This window comes from Helicoverpa armigera, chromosome 19 (assembly GCF_030705265.1).
Source record: "Helicoverpa armigera isolate CAAS_96S chromosome 19, ASM3070526v1, whole genome shotgun sequence".
Lineage (NCBI taxonomy): Eukaryota > Metazoa > Arthropoda > Insecta > Lepidoptera > Noctuidae > Helicoverpa > Helicoverpa armigera.
Genome location: NC_087138.1, coordinates 8,106,274 through 8,126,355, shown reverse-complemented (window position 1 = coordinate 8,126,355; position 20,082 = coordinate 8,106,274). Strand labels below are relative to the sequence as shown.

At 38.3% G+C, this 20,082-nt stretch overlaps 2 protein-coding genes across 4 annotated transcripts; one reads left to right on the top strand and one right to left on the bottom strand.

Annotated features, from left to right (window-relative positions):
- Positions 1 to 568: 568 nt before the first annotated feature.
- LOC110374158 (uncharacterized) lies at positions 569 to 4,202 on the bottom strand. Its single transcript, XM_021331748.3, has 5 exons — positions 4,027 to 4,202; positions 3,375 to 3,541; positions 2,190 to 2,361; positions 1,204 to 1,299; positions 569 to 711 (listed from the first exon to the last, which is right to left on the bottom strand). The coding sequence occupies exons 1-5, from the start codon at positions 4,069 to 4,071 to the stop codon at positions 571 to 573; spliced, it is 621 nt and encodes a 206-aa protein (XP_021187423.1). The 5' UTR covers positions 4,072 to 4,202; the 3' UTR covers positions 569 to 570.
- A 1,008-nt stretch (positions 4,203 to 5,210) lies between these two features.
- LOC126054708 (uncharacterized) lies at positions 5,211 to 19,914 on the top strand. 3 transcript variants are annotated; one of them, XM_049841261.2, is made up of 6 exons: positions 5,211 to 6,220; positions 17,594 to 17,774; positions 18,194 to 18,434; positions 18,748 to 18,921; positions 19,332 to 19,427; positions 19,731 to 19,914. In XM_049841261.2, the coding sequence occupies exons 1-6, from the start codon at positions 5,419 to 5,421 to the stop codon at positions 19,896 to 19,898; spliced, it is 1,662 nt and encodes a 553-aa protein (XP_049697218.2). In that variant the 5' UTR covers positions 5,211 to 5,418; the 3' UTR covers positions 19,899 to 19,914. The 3 variants fall into 3 exon arrangements, with proteins under 3 accessions (XP_049697218.2, XP_049697221.1, XP_063895403.1); XM_049841264.2 differs by having other exon boundaries at positions 6,052 to 6,220; positions 17,530 to 17,774; XM_064039333.1 differs by lacking the exon at positions 5,211 to 6,220 and adding an exon at positions 11,262 to 11,719 and having other exon boundaries at positions 17,530 to 17,774.
- Positions 19,915 to 20,082: the final 168 nt, after the last annotated feature.

Below are 20,082 nucleotides of genomic sequence, written 5' to 3'. Positions count from 1 at the left end.
CCCGAGCCTTTTGCCAACTATGTTGGGGTCGGCTTCCAGTCTTAACCGGATTCAGCTGAGTACCAGTTCTTTACAAGGAGCGACTGCCTATCTGACCTCCTCAACCCAGTTACCCGGGCAACCCGATACCCCTTGGTTAGACTGGTGTCAGACTTACCGGCTTCTGACTATCCGTAACGACTGCCAAGGATGTTCAATGACAGCCGGGACCTACAGTTTAACGTGCCATCCGAAACACAGTCATTGGTGTCTAAGATATACTTATTTCATCGTATTTTTTTATTTACTCATTTTCGATCCCTATATCCCCGTGCCCCTTTGTACGCTTAAATCTTAACTACGCAACAGATTTTAATGCGTTTTTTTTAATAAATAGAGTGGTTGAAAAGGAGGGTTTATAATTATGTATAATGTAGCGTATTTAATATCAGCATTGCACCCGTGCCGACGTACCCGTAGCCGGAGAGTGTCGCTAGCAATAAATAATGTACTTATATCCCTCTAAATAATAGTATAATTAAATTAATTAATAATAGTAGGTATAATTAATAAATAAAACTTTAAGGAATATCAGCCAAGATTTTTAATAAGTTCTTTGAGATACCTAATGTCTTTCTTGTCATGTAATGTGTCATCTTCCTCGCTGTCGGGCGCTGACGTGGTCCGAGCCGCTTGCTCTGGGCCTGGCAGATCAAATATGAACCCTCGGATCTGGAGAATAAGGACGTTTATTCTTTAAACTATCATTGGACGATATGTTCGTGGTTTTAGTTTTGGAAAGTCATAGTCTTGGATTGAAAGGCAAAAAAAAAGGAACAATTTAGTTTCTTTAAAATACATATCTTTAGACAGAAGAGCGGTTTTCCGTAATTTAGGCCTGTATATACAGAAGGTTACACAATATTTCTTTAGGAATATTCTGTATTTTATTGCACATTTTCTAGGATTCTGTATCCTTACAAATATTAGGAACACTTTAACGCTAGAACTACTGAACCGATTTAAACGAAAGATACCCAGATAGTCTAGAACCTTAGAAGGATCATGGGCTACTTTTTAACTGGGTACAGGAAAAAATTCTCTCACGACGCGACGTGCGTGAAACCGCTGTCCATTCCAATTAAATTATGTTCTAGAAACCGAGTTTAACAGTTTTGTAACCCTGGTAAAAGTAAACATATTCTTGTCGAGGCTAAATCATACCTTTTGATTAACAGCTCTTAAATTCTGCAGCAATTTCAAGGCAGACCTCTTTTCAGTCGGGTGAGAAATCTGATACAGTCGTATGGCCCTGTGGAACTAGAAATATATGTGTGATTTGTCTCCATTCCTGAATAATTCAACAGACTATTTTTTACTTGAGGCAGACATATAACAGAGGGGCAGTTAATAGATTGGAATGGAATGAATAAACACTATTTTACTGAAGATATTTTTTCGTTGTACTAGGGAGAGTGTGTTTGTTTGAACGTAAAAATCTGATGAACTACTAGACTGATAGAAAAATTATTTCAGTGCTAGATAACCCGTTAGTCGAGGGAGGTTATATTCTACTTTTATCTGGATGCCCGGAGAAGTTTCTGCAGTATGTGGGTTGCCGCTGGTGGAAGATAGTACATAATAAAATATTATCAAATAGATGACTACTTGTAAAGACTACCAAAGATGTAATGTGACTACCAGGAACCTAGGAAGTGACCTAACCAAGCTCTGAAGCTATTACTTAGCCACAAGTTCCTCCTTATTCTAGAACTAGCTTCCGCCCAGGGCTTCGCTCGCGTATAGTTCGGTTATATAGCTTTTCCAAGAGAATCCTTCAAAAATTCAAGAAAAAAACTATCCTATGTTCTTTCTCAAGGTCAACTGTATCTCTGTACCAAATTTTATTAAAATCAGTTCTCTGGTTTAGACGTGAAAGCGTAACAGACAGACAGACTAACAGAGTGACTCTCGCATCTATACTAATATTATAAAGCTGAAGAGTTTGTTTGTTTGTTTAAACGCGCTAATCTCAGGAACTACTGGTCCGATTTGAAAATTTATTTCAGTGTTAGATAGCCCATTTATCGAGGAAGGCTATAGGCTACTTTTTATTCCGGTACGGGAAGTAATTCCCACGGGATGCGGGTGAAACCGCTGGCAGAAGCTTATAATATTAGTAGGGATATTCTTTTGTCAAAGCAACTCACCCGCTCCAACAGGCACCAGGTATCCCGATACTGCTGCAAGAAGACCAGCGGTGTCAGCACGGCAGCATAGAAGCCAGCCTCCCGATCCAGCATGTCTTCACTGTCGGACATGCTGTAGATCGTACCTCGGAACTTGTGGAGAAATGCGGTGTTCGTGTGGTCCTTGTCGAAGCTACAAATGTTATTGAAATAAGGCTTAGTAAATTAGCACTATTGTACGTTAAAATTCAAAAGGATATGCCAAGCCCTTTCACTTCCTTAGCACTAGAAAGACCAAGGCAGTCAAATTGGCGGCAAGGCAATTTCATATTTTATGACTTTTCCTAATTTGCTATTGTTAAGCTAAATCTATATTAAAAAAAATAACAATACATACAAAAGAGAGAGAGACATGTGAAAATTATTGGATCAGGATTTTTACGGAAGACTTCCCTATAACTAGACTGTATCTCATGAACCGTGATAGACAGCTAAAAGTTTAACAGAAAATGTATTTCTGTTGCCGATATATCAACAAATGCATAGTGAAGTTAGAATGAAATAAGACTCCCACACAAGAATGTGATGTTTGGCCGTATAAAAGATAATGTTAAGAAGTAATTTCATAGGGACGCGGGAGGAACCGCGGGGCACAGCTCATATCTCTATAAATAGATTTACTTTTGTACCAATGAATAAATTTAATACTGTTATCAACTGTTATCTCTCACTTCTGTGTTGTCAATGGATTTCATAAAAAAATATACGTCACGAATGAGTCAACACTACCAAATGTAACGGGGAATTCCCGAAACTACTGCTTATAAACTCAATTACGAGACACCCAAAAAAATTGACCTTGAATTCGTTTGCTGTCGGTCGCTTCGTACAACTACGCAATTTGTATTCAGAAGGTCTAGTCTCAACATTCACACTAAAATTAATATTAGAGTTCGCATCTACGTGTAATTCTTAAGATTTGTTGTCTGAAGTGGCTTTTGTGAACTTTACAATAGCCAAAATCATTACAGCTCATGCCTTAAATGACTTCAGAAATGCAAAGTTTTGGCAACCACAATAATTATCAATATCATGAACAAAATCTGTAGACAAAAGGTTTCATATACTTCTCTTTGAGCAGATTTGCTTATCCGAAGTGAGCTAAAATAGATAAAATATTGGGAGAAGCCGGAAATTCAAACTCACTAAGGCAGGATCGCATAAAAGCGCCTGACAATATCTCTCGCTGACGGACGTATATTGGCGCATTGCATTCCGCCTTCATACTTTCTGTCCTGCTGTGAGTGTCGGAATATCCAGCGTTCTTCTGGGAAGTCTGTATCCAGATCTACGTCCAGACATAGTGACGGCCACTGGAAATAACAATGATATATTAATAGAAAATAAATAGTCGTCAATCCTCCTGCCATTATCCCAATTATGTTCAGCGCAGAGTCTTCTACCAGCCACATCGTCTTTCATAGAATCCATTCATCGCTTCTTTGACCATTCCCTTCCTTGCATTCACAATCACAGTGTTATCTTCAGTGTGTTGGCTTGGGCACCAAGTTCGCCTTCCAAAAATCTAGAATTCCATAGCCTCGTGGTCACGAAGGGATGTTCAAAATAAATAGGACCTCATAGAGCAGAACTGGGACAACATAGAAGGTAATAAGCACTTTCTGAAAACCTAGCAGTCTTCAATAAAATCCACCATCTATCTACCTCATACTTCATAAGGCTTGTTTTTCTGACAGGGGAATTCATCGTGGACTGCCCTTCGCATAACATTCTTCCCAGACAAGTATTGGCTTCCCAGACCCGAGCGCAGTATACAACACATATTATTCATACGTACCACAACACTTAAACAAAGTAAAACATGACATATATTCTGCGCCATATTAGTTTTCTTCTAAAATTCATGATATTTTTTGTTTCAAAGAAAACATGTCGCGTATAATTTAATAATTTACTTCGTGTTCAACACATGATATTTTGATGGCAACTGTCTAGTTGACATAGTCATCAGAGAGGATTATACCAAAAAGTTTGGGTTGCTATCGAACCTTATGATCTGATCCTTCTACTTATATCATAAACGCGAAAGATGCGCGAAAGTAACTTTGTCTGTCTGTCGCGTTTTAACATGAAAACAGCTGTACCTATTGAAATGAAATTTGGTTAAGAAACTGATAATACAGTGCCTCAAAAAGGACATAGGCTACTTTTTTACACGCTTTTTATTTTTAGTCCTATTGCGAGAAATGCTTCTCGTGACGTGGATGAAACCGAGAGTAACAGAAAAACTGGTTAGGAAACTCATACGAGTTTAACTTTGTTCCTTTGTTTACTCTGATTCTGACCGATTTAGTCGAGAATATTTTGTGAAGAAAGACGAACCTAACGATACATAATTACCTCTTCCCAGAACCCTTAAAAAGCTATATAAGCCCCTCCATAAGTTAAATTACATACTACAAAACATTATTAATCAGTTTTGCACTGTTCTCTTTGTCATAAATTGTTCCAAAAACGGAGCCCAGACAGCTGATAATACACACACATTCGCACGTTATTTTAAGACCTATCAAGGACTCTGAGTTGCCAGAAAAATAACATCTGTTTTGTGGTAGATGTTATTAAAACTGGGTAACAAGAAAGTTATTTTTTTATGTATTTTTTACGCATACTTAGTGATAAATAATGAGCATAATACTTCAAGGAACAATTCTAAATATAATTAAACTTATTGTAAATCGTCTCCAAATGTAATTGTCCAATAATTTGCAGCATAATGACAAATATTTTATATCGAATTATTATTATGCCCAACAGGTGCTCGAATTTTTCAAGGTTTCCAAACAACAAAATTATTTGATATAAAACATTATTTAACATACATGAAATATTTATATTAATTAGTACCTACTCTGATTGACTCGTTTAGCTCCAACAACCAAATATCATACGGGATAAGGAAAAACCAATACTTATTCATTTTAATTTCGAAAATAACACTACTGTGTTTATCATACAAGTAGCGAGATAAGAATTTATTTTAAATACGAGTGTGGTATCACTGCGAATCCGCCCGATAGTATTGCTAAAGTCATTGACAGCGCGCGCGCCGGTGTCGGGCGCGATTCGAACCGGTGTTTTATAAATCGCAACAAAGTGAGTGAGAGTGCACTAGATAACATGTAAATAACAGATAGCCGTGATAAAACTAAGTATTCGAAGAAACAAAATGGAGAACAATGATCCACTAATAAATAATGCGTTCATGTTTATATATGTGCGCCAAGATAAACCATGTGAAGAGAAAATTGAGAACCTCGAGACTGTTTTGAACAATGGTGCTGACATCAACTACCGCGATGCGAATGACAAGAGCAACACTATCTTACACATTGCAGCTCAAAGAGATGAAAAGGACGTCGTGGATTACCTTATAAAGAAAGGTGCTTTAATATTGTATAATACAGACAATATACCAAAAACACCAGTACATATCGCAAAAGAAAAGGATACGCTCATAAGCAAACAAATATACAACATTTTAATTGAGTATGACAAGCACAGTTCCGAAGATAAGAATTCTAAAAAACTTCAAATACAGTTAAAGAAAAGCTGTTCATTGACGCAGCAAAATAGCTGCGCCACTCCAGCTGAAATCACTTACCCGAAGCGAGCAGGCACTTCAGGCGTCAGTGGACAGTTCTACGAAACAAAACTGTTGAGTTTAGTACTCCATCGTGCACTACACGACAAAGTTATTGAAGAATGTTATTTAGCAGCCAACATCAGGGATATCGGAGACCTCGACGATGTTTGCTTCAGATTCAAGATGCAAGAGGATGGCAAGACGAAACATGTCCTGTGTTTCACTCAAGCTAAACATAGAGAAGACGTTGACAAAGCAAAACTTACCGTAACTAGTGTTAGAAGTACCTCAGGACAATTCTGTTTAGTGAAATACTTTGACAGTTTCTTAAAAATTAGGCAAAAGTTCTTAACGAAATCTAAAACCTATGATCCCATGTTCGAAGGTGAGTTTGATCATATTGATTGCTATTTCATTTTGTATACTCCTCTTAAAGAAAGTTTTGATAGGAAGCGCAAGGGCAACAAGCGTATTTGTAAAAAAATGCATGATTTTATATTCACTAAGGAAATAGGAGACGAGGATGAAATTCCATTGCAGACAACAGTTGAAAGTACGCAACAATCATGTTTTAATAACGATGTATTTCAATTTGAATATGAAGATAGTGACGTAATGTTTTTAACCAATTTCATGCAACAGGAACGCATGAAGGTTCTTGGGAGGGTGTTCTTGACCTTCATTTTATCAGATAAAACCAAAGAAGTTATGACTAACGATTTAATTCAAATATACCATCCGGCTCTTGCTCGACAGGTTATTAAGCTTACAATTAAAGATTCGGATAATTTTGTGGGAACATTTAGAGAAGATTTTTTTGATAGTGACGATAATCTCCTAATTATTTTAAAACAAGCCCTTTTCAAAGAAATTGTGTTCAAGCAAACTAAAAAAACAAAACTCACAAAAGATGAAATTAAAGAGAAAATCATGGAAATTGTAAAGAATCCAACGAGTCAAGCTATAAGTGCACTTATAGGTGAAGTCATTTATCTCGATGATAAAAATAACAAACTTTGCCTCGATGTAGATAAAATAAATCGAAAAAAATATAAATCGGAGGAAATTCGCGAGATCAATCATACTTTACAAAAAATTCAAACAACACAAGCAATAGTTAATGATGCTGTAAATATAACTGGTAAAGAAAAACTAACGAAACTTAAATTTGAACTGCCCTATACTTTTGGGAATTCTGACTTTCCATCTAATTTAAAGGATGGAAAAATACCTAAAGAAAGACTGGAATTTCTTGCTAACAAGTTTTATGAACTAATTAAAGAAAAGAAGGAAAGCTTAGAAAATGAAGGAACCAAAAATCACAATAAAACTACTTCAGATCCAATAGTAATTAACATAAGTAATCATAATGTTGGTCCCAAGAAAATACTTGAACTTAATCATTTGAATACTAAAGGAATTGGTGGTACTGTGGGAAATCTCCTGGAGTTTGATGCACAAAGCCAAACTTTTTCATTTAATACAAATGAAAAATCACTTGGCAATAATTCAAAGTACATGTTAAATGAAATAAAGAAATTAACGAAAGAAGATTTAGCTAATTATAAAATTAAAGTCAAAATGACCAATTTCCCACGAACAACTTTCGAGCCCATGAAAATTGATGAGGTATTAGCTAAAGATTTTTTGAATAAATTGTGGTTTTATACAAACCAAGCTAAAGAAGAAACAGTAGAGAAAATACTAAAGAAGGAAATTGATTATCATCATAACGTTAACAAAAGTGAAAACCAGTTTCTTTTCAGAGTTCATTCCGATGCTATTTTTCTAAGATTTCACGACGAGATACAAAAATGGTGGAAATCTCAAACACAAGCTCGTTACTTAACCAAAACGGATAAAATTTTTGATGAAGCTAAAAGAGATATTATTGATAGTCCAGTTCTTACTGTACTTAACATTATGTTCATAAGAACACTCAAAATATTGGATATCGAATTTGATGACAATGTAGTAAATTCTATGGACATCAAAAATATGATTGAAAATAAGAAAGTCATTAATATAGTCTCTGAAGCAATTATTTTAAGTGCAACAAAATTAATGCAAATGAATAAGTTTGAAACAAAGTACACTTTTTTGAATTTAGAATATGTGCACATACTTCCTGACATAGATTACTGTAAATTAATAGAGGAGTTAAGAGACATTAAAAATGTTACTTTGGTAATCATTTGTGAAAGACCGTTAAATGATCAGGTCCAAGAAACTCTTGAGAAAATGATTGATATTTGTAACGGAAACATTATAGTAATCACAGAAAAACCGCTACAAGAAGAAAAGTTCAAAAACCTTGACTACCTAAAGTATAATGATGAAAACATCGATTTAGATTCCTTGCACCCTACATCACAAAATAAAATCTTGACTGAATTTAATGTTTGTTATCAAGGCGAAGAAGTGCCTTTAAATACATTAATAGACGATACTTGTAAATCGTTGGTGCGTGCCAATATTTTATGGAAAATACTCAATAAAAACAAAATAGAAATTGGACATTCACTAGAGACACAAAAGTATAATGAAATTAAAGACTATTACATTAATCGCATTTTAACCAAAGATGACGATGAATTTGAAGTAAACACTTTCCATGACATTGAAGATAAAATTGTTTTAATTACCTCTTTGCCTTGTAATGGCAAATCTATTCTTCTAACTCACCTTTCACTAGAAACAAAGAAACTAGATCCTCAACCATGGATTGTTCGCATAAACTTGTCAGTTCATGGCAATGAATTTGAAGGGTGGCCCGATAATGGTATAAACATAACAAATGTTATGAGATTCCTGTGTAGAGCAGCACTTAAATCAACAGATTCATTGAATAAAATTGATTTTACTGAACTTACTGACGAAAGGGTTGCCATCAATCGCAACCATCTAGCTACTCAAGATATTCCTTTTGAGTTAGAGTGCTTTATTCACTGCTATAATAATGGTCAAGTCATATTTGTATTTGATGGATACGATGAGATTTACCTATCACACAGAAGAGAGGGGATCCAATTATTTAAAGCACTTAAACACGCAAATAAACAAATGTGGGTTGCGAGTAATAGCTACAGTATTCACTTACTAAAAAAAATATTAGGAACCCCTTACAAACTCGATAGGTTATCAACAACTCAGAAAGACAGCTTTCTGAATAGATTTTGGAAAACGAACCTACAGCTTGAAAAACTCAACCATCAGCAGATTAACAATATCAGTTCATTTTTCAATTTTATCGCAAAAACTTTCAATAAACAAAGCGACGCGTTCCCAGAAGAGCGACCTATGGTTCATTTATTAAGTATACCACTTCACATAATATACATGTCAGCAGCGGAATACTTTAAAAACGAAATCAATAACATATCACCAAGATATCTTCGTGAAAAATTAAAGAAGAAATGGAGACTTAATTCTTACACGCCCCTGGATCGGTTCTTTCGAAATCCAGACGAAATGGAGTCTTCAGGATTAACAGGAACACCTTTACATTTGTATATAGCTGCCAATTATTTTCAAGTAAACATAAAAGATAAATTTGAACTTTCCATTAAAAAAGAAGAAATCACAAGCAAGTCACAACTGTATCTGAATACCATTGCTACATACGATACGTTCATGAAACGAAATCTGAAACACATTTGTGAAATTACGCAAATAAATGACGAAAACCTTGAACAGGAACAAAACAAAGTACGAGAGGATTTTTTGGAATCGCACAAAAAATTAGCTTTGTATGCAATATGCAAGGAGAGCGATATTTCACAACTACTCACAGAGGCAGAAGTGCAAGAAGTGAAAACTATAATACGGAAGATTGAAACCGGTGAAATGAAGTCTCATTTGATAGACTGTATCGTCGATGGTGTACCAAGATTCTACAACTTATTATTCGCTGAATACTTTATTTCTGAATTTGTCGGAGATATGCTTAAAAAAATGGTTCGAGGTGAAATGCAACATGTTTCATTCGAGTCGATGTGGAATTTTCTTGTTAACGGAATAATCTTGTTATGTCCTCCCGGAGTACGAAACGCTTTCGAGTATAAATTGAAACATGACCCTGACTTAGCGGCTTTGGCTTCTAACGAAGAAAGTGACAAAATTTTGTTTAAATTAGTTTTAAAACCAGAACAGAAAGCTGAACTTGCTGGTAATACGGAAACTTCATTAAATATAGCAATAAATGAAGGGTTGGTAAATGTCACCAATCTTTTATTGAAGGGTGCTCGCCAGTATGTAACGAAGGATAATGCAGACGGCGTTGTAAGCATCATTAAAACCAGTGCCTTTGTGGCAGGAGCCGCGAACCCTAGCTGGAAAGAGCTAACAGATAACGTGATGCACTGCATTCACAATGTGGATAGCGATAACCTGATTGAGACAATAAATTCTGAAAAATTAGAAGAAATTTCACGAACTGTTACTGACTTATGCACGAGTACTGAATTGGGGAAGAAAATACACGATAAGATTAAAAAAGATGTTTGTGAACCGATTAGAGAGGCTGCGGAAGCCGTAGTAGAATCCAGTTCAAATAATGAAAATATAAACGCTTTGATGGAACTCCTGCCACATCACCTCCCCAGTATAGTAAATTCATTGTTTGGTAAAAAGTAAAATTTGAATTAAGCATTATCACATTAAATCATGTAGTTCGAGTTTTATCTACACAAATGATGTGTGATTCAAACAAACAAACAATCAAATCTTTCCCGATACTATATTAATATTATGAAAGAATCTTAGAGTTCGTTCGATTTAGAGATTTAGTTTAGGTCGCCGGGTTTTTTGTAATGCATGAAATTGTATCCCATTTATTTTACGAACTGGCAAAGAGCCTACATAATAAAATATACTTTTTCCTCATGAATCTGGTAGTTTTTGAGTTTATCGCTTACGAGACATACCTACCTACTACCAGAAACTGGGGCTTTATACATGCCTATTTGATAATATGAACATATTGTGAAACTCTTAAGAATATAAATAAGTATTTACCGTTTAAGACTGAGGATAAAATGTGTCATAATAATTATTTTAAGTATGCATTTCATTAATTAACTATGCTATAAATTGAGTATTATTTTAGTAACTTTTTTATTTTTATATTAGGTATGCTTTCAAAGAATACTTGATTATTATAAAATTATGTCTAGGTATGTGAAATACTTACAATTAGAATTTTCAATATTGATCTTGTATTAATATTTTTTATGTGATTTATTATTGTGCCGACAAAATAAACGTTTTTTGTATATTCTTGTTTTATTCTGTACTAGCTGATCCCGCAAACATTTTAAAACCAAAATGAGCCAAATCGGTTCAGCCATTCCCGAGTTTTAGTGAGACTAACGAACAACAATTCATTTTTACATATAAGATTCTTAGCATGGGACATTAGAACGAGTTTTTCGAGACGCATAAAGTAATAGTTATTTTAACGCGGTTTCTCGCATCCCGTGGGAACTAATGCCTGTACCGGGATAAAAAATAGCTTATGTTACTCGGGCATAGCGTAGCTTCTTAACAGTGAAAGAATTTTTCAAATAGATTCAGTAGTTTCTGAGCCCCAAACAAACAAAAAAAATATTCTTCTCTATTATAAATATTAGCAAAGACGCGATGTTGGTGTACTTTTGAGTCTACCAAAGAGATATAAACACACCATAAAAGGAAAACGACTCATTTCTGAACAGAACGCAGAAATAATTTCAGAACATAGATTCTGATTTCAAGTTGACAATCATCCTAATCAAAATGTATAGTAATTTCAAAACATTTTATAATATTTTTTTATTTTTAAATTACAGTGAAATGTGGTGAAATGTTTACATTTATGATACCCTTTATATTTTTCTGGGCTGCGGTAAGTTTTTGGTATTTTTGTTACATTTTGCAGCATAGCAGGACGGTTTCATATTTTACATATGTACCTGTTTATTTTTGTTACAGTAGTTGTTAAAGATTTGGCTCTGTACAATTATATACCATAGGTTTAGTTTGTATAATGACCCAATTATATACCTACTGCAATACATACATATGTCATTATGTAATTACATAAAAAGTGGGCCTGCAGTTGTCGCTATTTTTGTAAGATTTTGAATTGTAACGCAATGTAGGTACAACAGACCAGCTTTACTTTACACTAGCTTCTGCCAGCGGTTTCACCCGCATCCCATGGGAACTTCTGTACGAACCCGGATAAAAAGTAGCCTATAGCCTTCCTCGATAAATGGGCTATCTAATACTGAAAGGATTTTTCAAATCGGACCAGTAGTTCCTGAGATTAGCGCGTTCAAGAAAACAAACTCTTCAGCTTTAAAATATTAGTTTAGATTACCTTGCAGTTGTAATAATCCCTACCGAATATAAGCAGCCTTTTCGTAACGTGTCCTACCTATATAGCCATGGGTTTTCATAACGGTGGTTTCATACTCTGAGCCCACGATTTTCTCTACAAGCTCATAATAGTTGGCAAAGCTTAGCCGCAACAGTTTAATTTTCCGCACGATAAACTGATCCCGTTATAAAATTCCAAGTGAGGTTCGCTTTTATTGTCACTATATCATGTCGGTTACCTAATGGGGCGAAAAGGGTTGAATACTTTAACGAAGTTAGTATAGAAGGTACCTCAAAATGCAATGATGTTTTGGTACCGATTGTCCTCTTTCATCATCATCATCATCATCATCTCAGCCATAGGACGTCCACTGCTGAACAAAGGCCTCCCCCTTAGATCTCCACAGATACCTGTTGGAAGCGAACTGCATCCAGCGTCTTCCGGCGACCTTTATAAGATCGTCTGTCCACCTTGTTGGTGGACGTCCTACGCTGCGCTTGCTAGTCCGTGGTCTCCACTCCAGCAGTTTTCGACCCCATCGGTCATCTGCTCCTCTTTATTAAGTCGTAATCCGTGTTTCGGAAGACACGGTGAACTGGAGATCCCGGCTGTCATTTAAACATCGTTGCAGTCGTTCCGAGTAGTCAGAAGCCAGTAAATCTGACAACCAGTCTTACCCAATACCCCTAGGTTGTCGGACTTGCTGGCTTCTGACTACCCATAAAGACTGTCAAAGATGTTCTATGATAGTTTTAACTTTATGTGTGAATTGTAAGAGTACCTTTCATGTTTATTGGTAGGTAACCTATTAGGTGGTCGTCTATTAAAAAACATTTTCCGATACGTTCGTAAAGCCGAACAGTAAATTCTTTATGTGGTTCCGAACACCTGTGTTTGTATTAATGGATATTGTCAATATTTTCGAACGCACCCCTGTTTCATTGCGCTTTTTATGGGACAATAAAATTTAGATTTATTTTAATTTTGTATCCATAAATATCTACAGGTTTGTAGGCTAGAAATAACATATGAGTTATTGATTTCCTCATAAATACAACACAATTGTTAATTTACTTTAAATAATGTTTCCAAAAACAACAATTATTGGAGCATTTATTTGTAGTCTTAATTCAGGGGAATCCCCGTTACAATGTGAACGAGCTATCAAACTGCGACAAGGTATAAGTTACTGATAATAATTTATTGAAGCAATGATAAGATTGGCGGAGAATACAGTGAATTATTGCGATATTGTATTTGGGTTTTACACCTATTTGTTTATGCAATACTAGCTTTTTCGGTTTCATTATCCTGTGCCCATATTTATTAATAAAATTTTATCGTAATTGGGAAGTCACTTTACATACTTATCGCCTCAGATCAAATCGCCTTATTATTTATGATTATTTACTTTATAACAAGTCATACGAATATTACGAATGTAGTACACAAAAATTGTCATTTTTTATTATTTTTAAAATAGGTAGGTAAGTAACAAAAAATATTTTCTAAACTCATTTAAACAGTCATTCGACTTTTATAAGGGAGAGGGAATTGAAAAAGTTTCCGAAAATGTTCCTGTTATTTTTACGTAACATCTTTTGTGTTTTGATTTGTGTTTTTATATATTTTCTTTTTGTATTTTGTAAATAATGAGTTCTCTATATGAGAGGAGGCCGGTGCCCAGCAGTTGGACGATAAAAAGGTTGATGATGGATGATGATATATATTTTAATATATATACCTAAAAAAACAAGTTAAAATGCCTGTAGGATAATGTAATTATTGAATCATGTTGTGATAGCTATTTCCAGTCACATACAAAAACATTGATTCACCCAGCTTGCCTGTTATCTACTCAAGTACTTAATTAAATATTTCTCTTTAATTATAATTTTATTTTATGTAAATAATAAGGGACAAACCGGAGGTCGGGCAGCAGCGTCCTCCGCGTACTGCATACCCTCACTGCGATCGCCAACCCGCCTGCCAAGCGTGGCGATTAAAGGCAATTACCCCCCAATGAGAAGCACAGAAACCAGGCCCCCAGTCCCCGGCAGCTCCGCTATCCCTGGCGCGGGTAGCGGTCAAGGTAACGGCGGAGCAGGGGGTGCTAAGAATCACCGGAAGAGATCCGGCTACCCACCCCCACGACGACTGGCCCTGGTAACACACAACATACGCACATTGAGGACTGACGAAAAGATCTGCGAGCTGGAAGAGGAGTTGAGCAAGTTGCATTGGGACATTATAGGGTTATGCGAAGTCCGTAGAGAGGGAGAGGACACCGTAACCCTGAAGTCTGGTAACTTGCTCTACTACCGGGAGGGCGACCAAAAGTCCCAAGGTGGTGTCGGGTTTCTCGTTCACAAGTCCCTCGTAAACAACATAACAACCATCGACAGTGTGTCGAACAGGGTGATATACCTAATACTCAGAATATCTGAAAGATATTCGCTGAAGGTCATTCAGGTATACGCACCGACCTCGTCACACTCCGATGATGAGGTGGAGACTATGTATGAGGACGTAAGTAGGGCCATACGTAGTTCCAAAACCCACTTCACTGTTGTTATGGGGGATTTTAACGCTAGGTTGGGCAAGAAAAGCGGTGATGAGTTGAGAGTGGGGCAATTTGGATATGGGCAACGGAACCATAGGGGACAGAGGCTGGCTGACTTTCTGGAGAAAGAGGAACTCTTCATGATGAACTCTTTCTTCCAGAAGCCGCCTCACAGGAAATGGACCTGGTTGAGTCCCGATGGTTTCACGAGAAACGAGATAGACTTCTCCATGACCGACAAGAGACGGATATTCAGTGATGTCTCTGTGATCAACAGGGTAAAAACCGGAAGCGATCACCGAATCGTAAGAGCCTCACTGAATATCAATGTTAAACTTGAAAGGTCCAGTCTGATGAAGTCTACGCTCCGACCTACTCGGTCCCATATTCAAAACCCGGAAAGCTTTCAACTCGAGCTCTCTAATCGCTTTGCTTGCCTTGAGAACTTAGTGTCAGTGGACGAGATCAACGACGGACTAGTGGAAACTGTCCGCACGGTAGGGTCTAAGTTTTTTAGACCCTGCCGTAAAAATAGACCTCAAAAACTAACCGAACAAACCTTAAACCTCATGGCTGAACGACGCTTGCTACAGTTGCAGTCTTCCCATGATGCGAAGTCATATAGGCAGCTCAATAGACGAATATCCAAGTCCTTGCGACACGATCTGCGTCTCTTTAATACGAATCGTGTTAAAGAGACCATACAGCGAAACCAAGGCTCCAAAGTGTTCGCAAAGGACAAGTCTATTGGGCAAAGCCAGATGACTAAGCTGAAACGGGAGGATGGCAGCATAGCGTCGACCAAGGCAGAGGTTCTAGGCGAGATCGAGAGGTTCTATGGACAGTTATACACTTCGGTCGCAAAGTCCGTTGACAGCTTGGCAGGAGATCCAAGAGCCAAGCTGTCCCGACATTATACCGAAGATATCCCGGACATCAGTCTGTACGAGATTAGGATGGCCCTGAAACAGCTTAAGAACAACAAGGCGCCGGGTGAGGACGGAATCACTTCAGAGCTTCTGAGAGCGGGTGGAACACCGGCACTTAAAGTCCTCCAGAAGCTCTTTAACTCCGTCCTGTCCGAGGGCAAAACGCCTCAAGCATGGAGCAGGGGTGTGGTGGTGTTGTTCTTCAAAAAAGGTGACAACAGCCTATTGAAGAACTACAGACCCATCACACTTCTAAGCCATGTTTATAAGCTGTTTTCAAGGGTTATCACGAACCGTCTCGAGCACAGGCTTGATGACTTCCAGCCTCCCGAACAAGCCGGTTTCCGAAGAGGCTTTAGTACCATAGACCACATCCATACGCTGCGGCAAGTTATACAGAAGACCGAGGAGTATAACTTGCCATTATGCTTAGCGTTTGTGGACTATGAGAAAGCCTTCGATTCGGTGGAAACATGGGCGGTACTTGAGTCACTCCAACGATGCCATATTGACTATCGGTACATCGAGGTGTTGAAGTGTTTGTATAATAACGCCACCATGTCGGTCCGAGTACAGGAGCATAGCACGAAGCCGATTCCATTGAGAAGAGGCGTAAGACAGGGGGACGTAATCTCCCCGAAACTGTTTACCGCCGCAATGGAAGACGCCTTCAAGCTCCTGGAATGGCAAGGACTTGGCATCAACATCAACGGCGAATACATCACTCACCTTCGGTTTGCCGACGACATCGTAGTCATGGCAAAGTCGATGGAGGAACTCAGTATGATGCTCGAGGGCCTCGACCGAGTTTCACAACGGTGGGCCTGAAAATGGACAAGACGAAAATTATGTCAAATGTCCATGTTCAGCCCACCCCAGTCTCTGTTGGAAGCTCGGTACTCGAAGTTGTTGACTCATATATCTACCTAGGACAAGTAGTCCAATTAGGTAGGTCCAACTTCGAGAAAGAGGTCAACCGCCGAATCCAACTCGGCTGGGCAGCGTTCGGGAAACTACGCAATGTCTTTTCGTCCGACATACCTCAGTGCCTCAAGACGAAAGTCTTCAACCAATGTGTGTTACCAGTGATGACTTACGGCACCGAAACGTGGTCTCTCACTATCGGCCTCATCTCAAAGCTCAAAGTCGCTCAACGAGCTATGGAGAGGGCTATGCTCGGTGTTTCTCTACGTGATCGAATCCGAAACGAGGAGATCCGTAGACGAACCAAAGTGACCGATATAGCCCACCGGATTAGCAAGTTGAAGTGGCAATGGGCAGGCCATATTGCTCGCAGAGCAGATGGCAGATGGGGCCGAAAAGTGCTGGAGTGGAGACCACGGACTAGCAAGCGCAGCGTAGGACGTCCACCAACGAGGTGGACAGACGACCTTATAAAGGTCGCCGGAAGACGCTGGATGCAGGTCGCTTCCAACAGGTATCTGTGGAGATCAAAGGGGGAGGCCTATGTTCAGCAGTGGACGTCCTATGGCTGAGATGATGAAATAATAATCATAATTACGTGTAAATTCCAGTTTATATTAATAATGTAATGATTTATGTTCGTCACCTACATTTATTATATTGCAATATATCTTTTCTTTATTCTACACCTCAACCTAGTTACCCGAGCAACTAGCAGTTACTCTCAGTAAGACTGTTAAAAATGTTCAAATAACAGCTGGGTACTAATTTACACTTTCTGAAATACGGAAGAACTCGTCACAAAATGGTCACAGATCCACCGACTGCACCAAGCGTTACTTGACCTTATGACCGATCAATTTACTTCTTACTTATCTAGCTTAGCTACAATTAATCACCACATCCTTAAATCCCAGTGCAACGCCGAAGATTATTACTACAATCCTCAAAATGTCTCAAAGACCACGTTGTCCGGGATAGCCGCGTACAGATCAGCTCTGACCCTGGACTGGTTGGCAGCCGAAGACTTGAGGCAGAGAGAACTGGCTGCAGCATTTGAGACTGAGCCCTCTCCAGCCCCTAGGAGCCTCTCCATCGACTGTATTTCGTATGCACGACCGGCTTCGGGGAAGGTTGCTCGACTGATGTTAGAACTTCTGAAGTAAGTACGAAATCGGCCTTTTTATTGTAGCACTTCAGGGCACAGGCTTCTTCTGATACAAAAAAGGAATGAACGTTAATCACTGCGCTCGCTACAGAACTGAATTAATCGGTATCTGGGAAATACTAGAATCCCCAATACAGCTATTGTTCCTTATTTTATCTTCCACTATATATTTACCTACGGATCACCCCAATTAACTTTGCATTTCTGACGTTAGCCCTTTGGACACACGCATGCGCAATAATGTTTAGTTAAAACGTTTTTTGACTTTTATCAGTCCAAAGTCACTTTCATACAAGCAAAGCTTATTGACAATACTTTTACATACGAACAATTGCACAAGGCGTCAAAAGGATGATTCAGAAACGATAAGTTTAGGTACGATCCGTTAACGACTTTAGGTACAATCATTTCAGAAATCTAGAAGGTGATGAAGGCACCATAGTGACAGACCTAATCCAAGCCTTAGTTCGTACGAAGCTGCTGGTAGAAACTTCCATGTTGGATGCCGAACCAGATTTGGAATCCCTGGTGAAGACTCCTAACGTGATGATGGGGGAACCTCACACGACCTTCCCGAGGATACTGGCGATGACGTGGATGACTGTCACGGATCCTGTCACTACGAAGAAGTTTGGATGGTGTCCTGTTAATAGGGTAAGCTACATATTGTGAGAGTACTTACTCCATCTGTTTAACAGTTTGTGATAGTTAAAAATTACTGAACATATTTTATATGTATCAATAGATACGAGTTGTGAGTAATGTAAGTTTTGGAATATAATTTATCCCTGTGCAAACCAGAGCCGGGTTGCTAGTTCATAGGTAAATAAGAAACTGAACATTTTCTATACAAAGCATTATGGTACAACACAATCATAAGATTGCCTGTGAAACAACCTCGCCAGAATTATTGTGTCGCTCCTATCTACTATGAGTACCACTTTTGCGTCTGTCTATTGTCACACAGGTGAACAAATACCTTTCGATCAGCAAGCCTATATCAATAGCGAAACAAATGAAGGCTCTAGAGCCCGTTATAGCAAGGGCCCGGTTTATAATGGAAGAGTTCATTCAGCATGTTACCCCTCTCAATATGTACCAAAAGAAGTTGCCAGATAATGCTGCAACCACCAGGACTTTGGTAAGCAGACGAATATGGTCTTTATTTGATAGATTTTAAGGTTCAATTCAGCACGTCACTCCTCTCAATATGTACCAGAAGAAGATGTCTGATATGGCTGCAACCACCAGGACTTTGGTAAGCAGTCGAATATGGACTTCAAGGGCTAAATTTTTAGGTTCAATTCAGAACGTCACTCCTCTCCGTATGTTCCAAAAGAAGATGCCTGTTAAGACCACCATCAGGACTTTGGTTAGCAGTCGAATATGGACTTTATGAGCTAAAGCTTAAGGTTCATAATAGAGGATCTTGTTTGATTTGAGTGAGTAATGAGAGTTTCGGGGATTTTATAGGTTTTTGGTTTGGTGTGATGATTCATATTTATAATGTTATTTAAAAGATACCTAACTGTATTTTTTGGGTATTTTCAGCCAACAACGTTGAAGAGAATGGTTGGAATGGTTGAAACTTCGAGCGACATTACGATAAGAGTTAGAAGTAACAAACGGACGCGGACTCCTAATACCGTAAGTATTTTGAAGATTCATATCATACTCTATAGTCATTGAACATCCTTACGGTACGGACTAGACACCCGTACCGTAAGGATGTTCAATGACTATAGTCAGTCAAAAACCTGTAAGTCGTGACTCCTGTCTAAGCAAGGGGTATTGGGTTGCCCGGGTAACTGGGTTGAGGAGGTCAGATAGGCCGGTCGCTCCTTGTAAAACATTGATAATCTGCTGCATCCGGTTAGGCTGGAAGCCGACCCCAACATAGTTGGGAAAAGACTCGGGAGATAATGATGAAACCCTTTTCTACTTTTTCAGGTCCGTGCAATTCACGTGGCTTTAGCACAATCCGCTACAGCAGCACCCTTGTTGGAGGCTGACCCATTGCCGAGCTTCCGTGAGGAGGCCCCGCCGAAAGCGACAGCTGCAGCCAGTTGTGCAGGCCTCTTTGTGCTGTGGCCTTTGTGCTTGTTTTGTACGCAATAAATGTGGTTTGTGAAAGTTACCTAACATAGTTTTTATCTGTTCCCGAAAATAGCACAGGTACTGACCTACTCCCGGTCGTGTTGGATTGTCGTCCCATCGGGCTATGAGAGTGAAGGAATAGTGAGTGCACCTGTGTCTGCGCAAATGCTTGTGCACTATAATATGTATTGTGCAGTTGGCTAAT

Coding starts and splice junctions, on each gene's coding strand:
- LOC110374158 (XM_021331748.3), bottom strand. CDS start 4,071: ATGGCGCAGAATATATGTCATGTTTTACTTTGTTTAAGTGTTGTG. Junction 2,362..3,374: donor TTTTATGCGATCCTGCCTTA/GTGAGTTTGAAT, acceptor TAACATTTGTAG/CTTCGACAAGGACCACACGA. Junction 712..1,203: donor TAAGAGCTGTTAATCAAAAG/GTATGATTTAGC, acceptor CTTATTCTCCAG/ATCCGAGGGTTCATATTTGA.
- LOC126054708 (XM_049841261.2), top strand. CDS start 5,419: ATGGAGAACAATGATCCACTAATAAATAATGCGTTCATGTTTATATAT. Junction 18,435..18,747: donor GATGGTGTCCTGTTAATAGG/GTAAGCTACATA, acceptor ATTGTCACACAG/GTGAACAAATACCTTTCGAT. Junction 18,922..19,331: donor CTGCAACCACCAGGACTTTG/GTAAGCAGACGA, acceptor GGGTATTTTCAG/CCAACAACGTTGAAGAGAAT.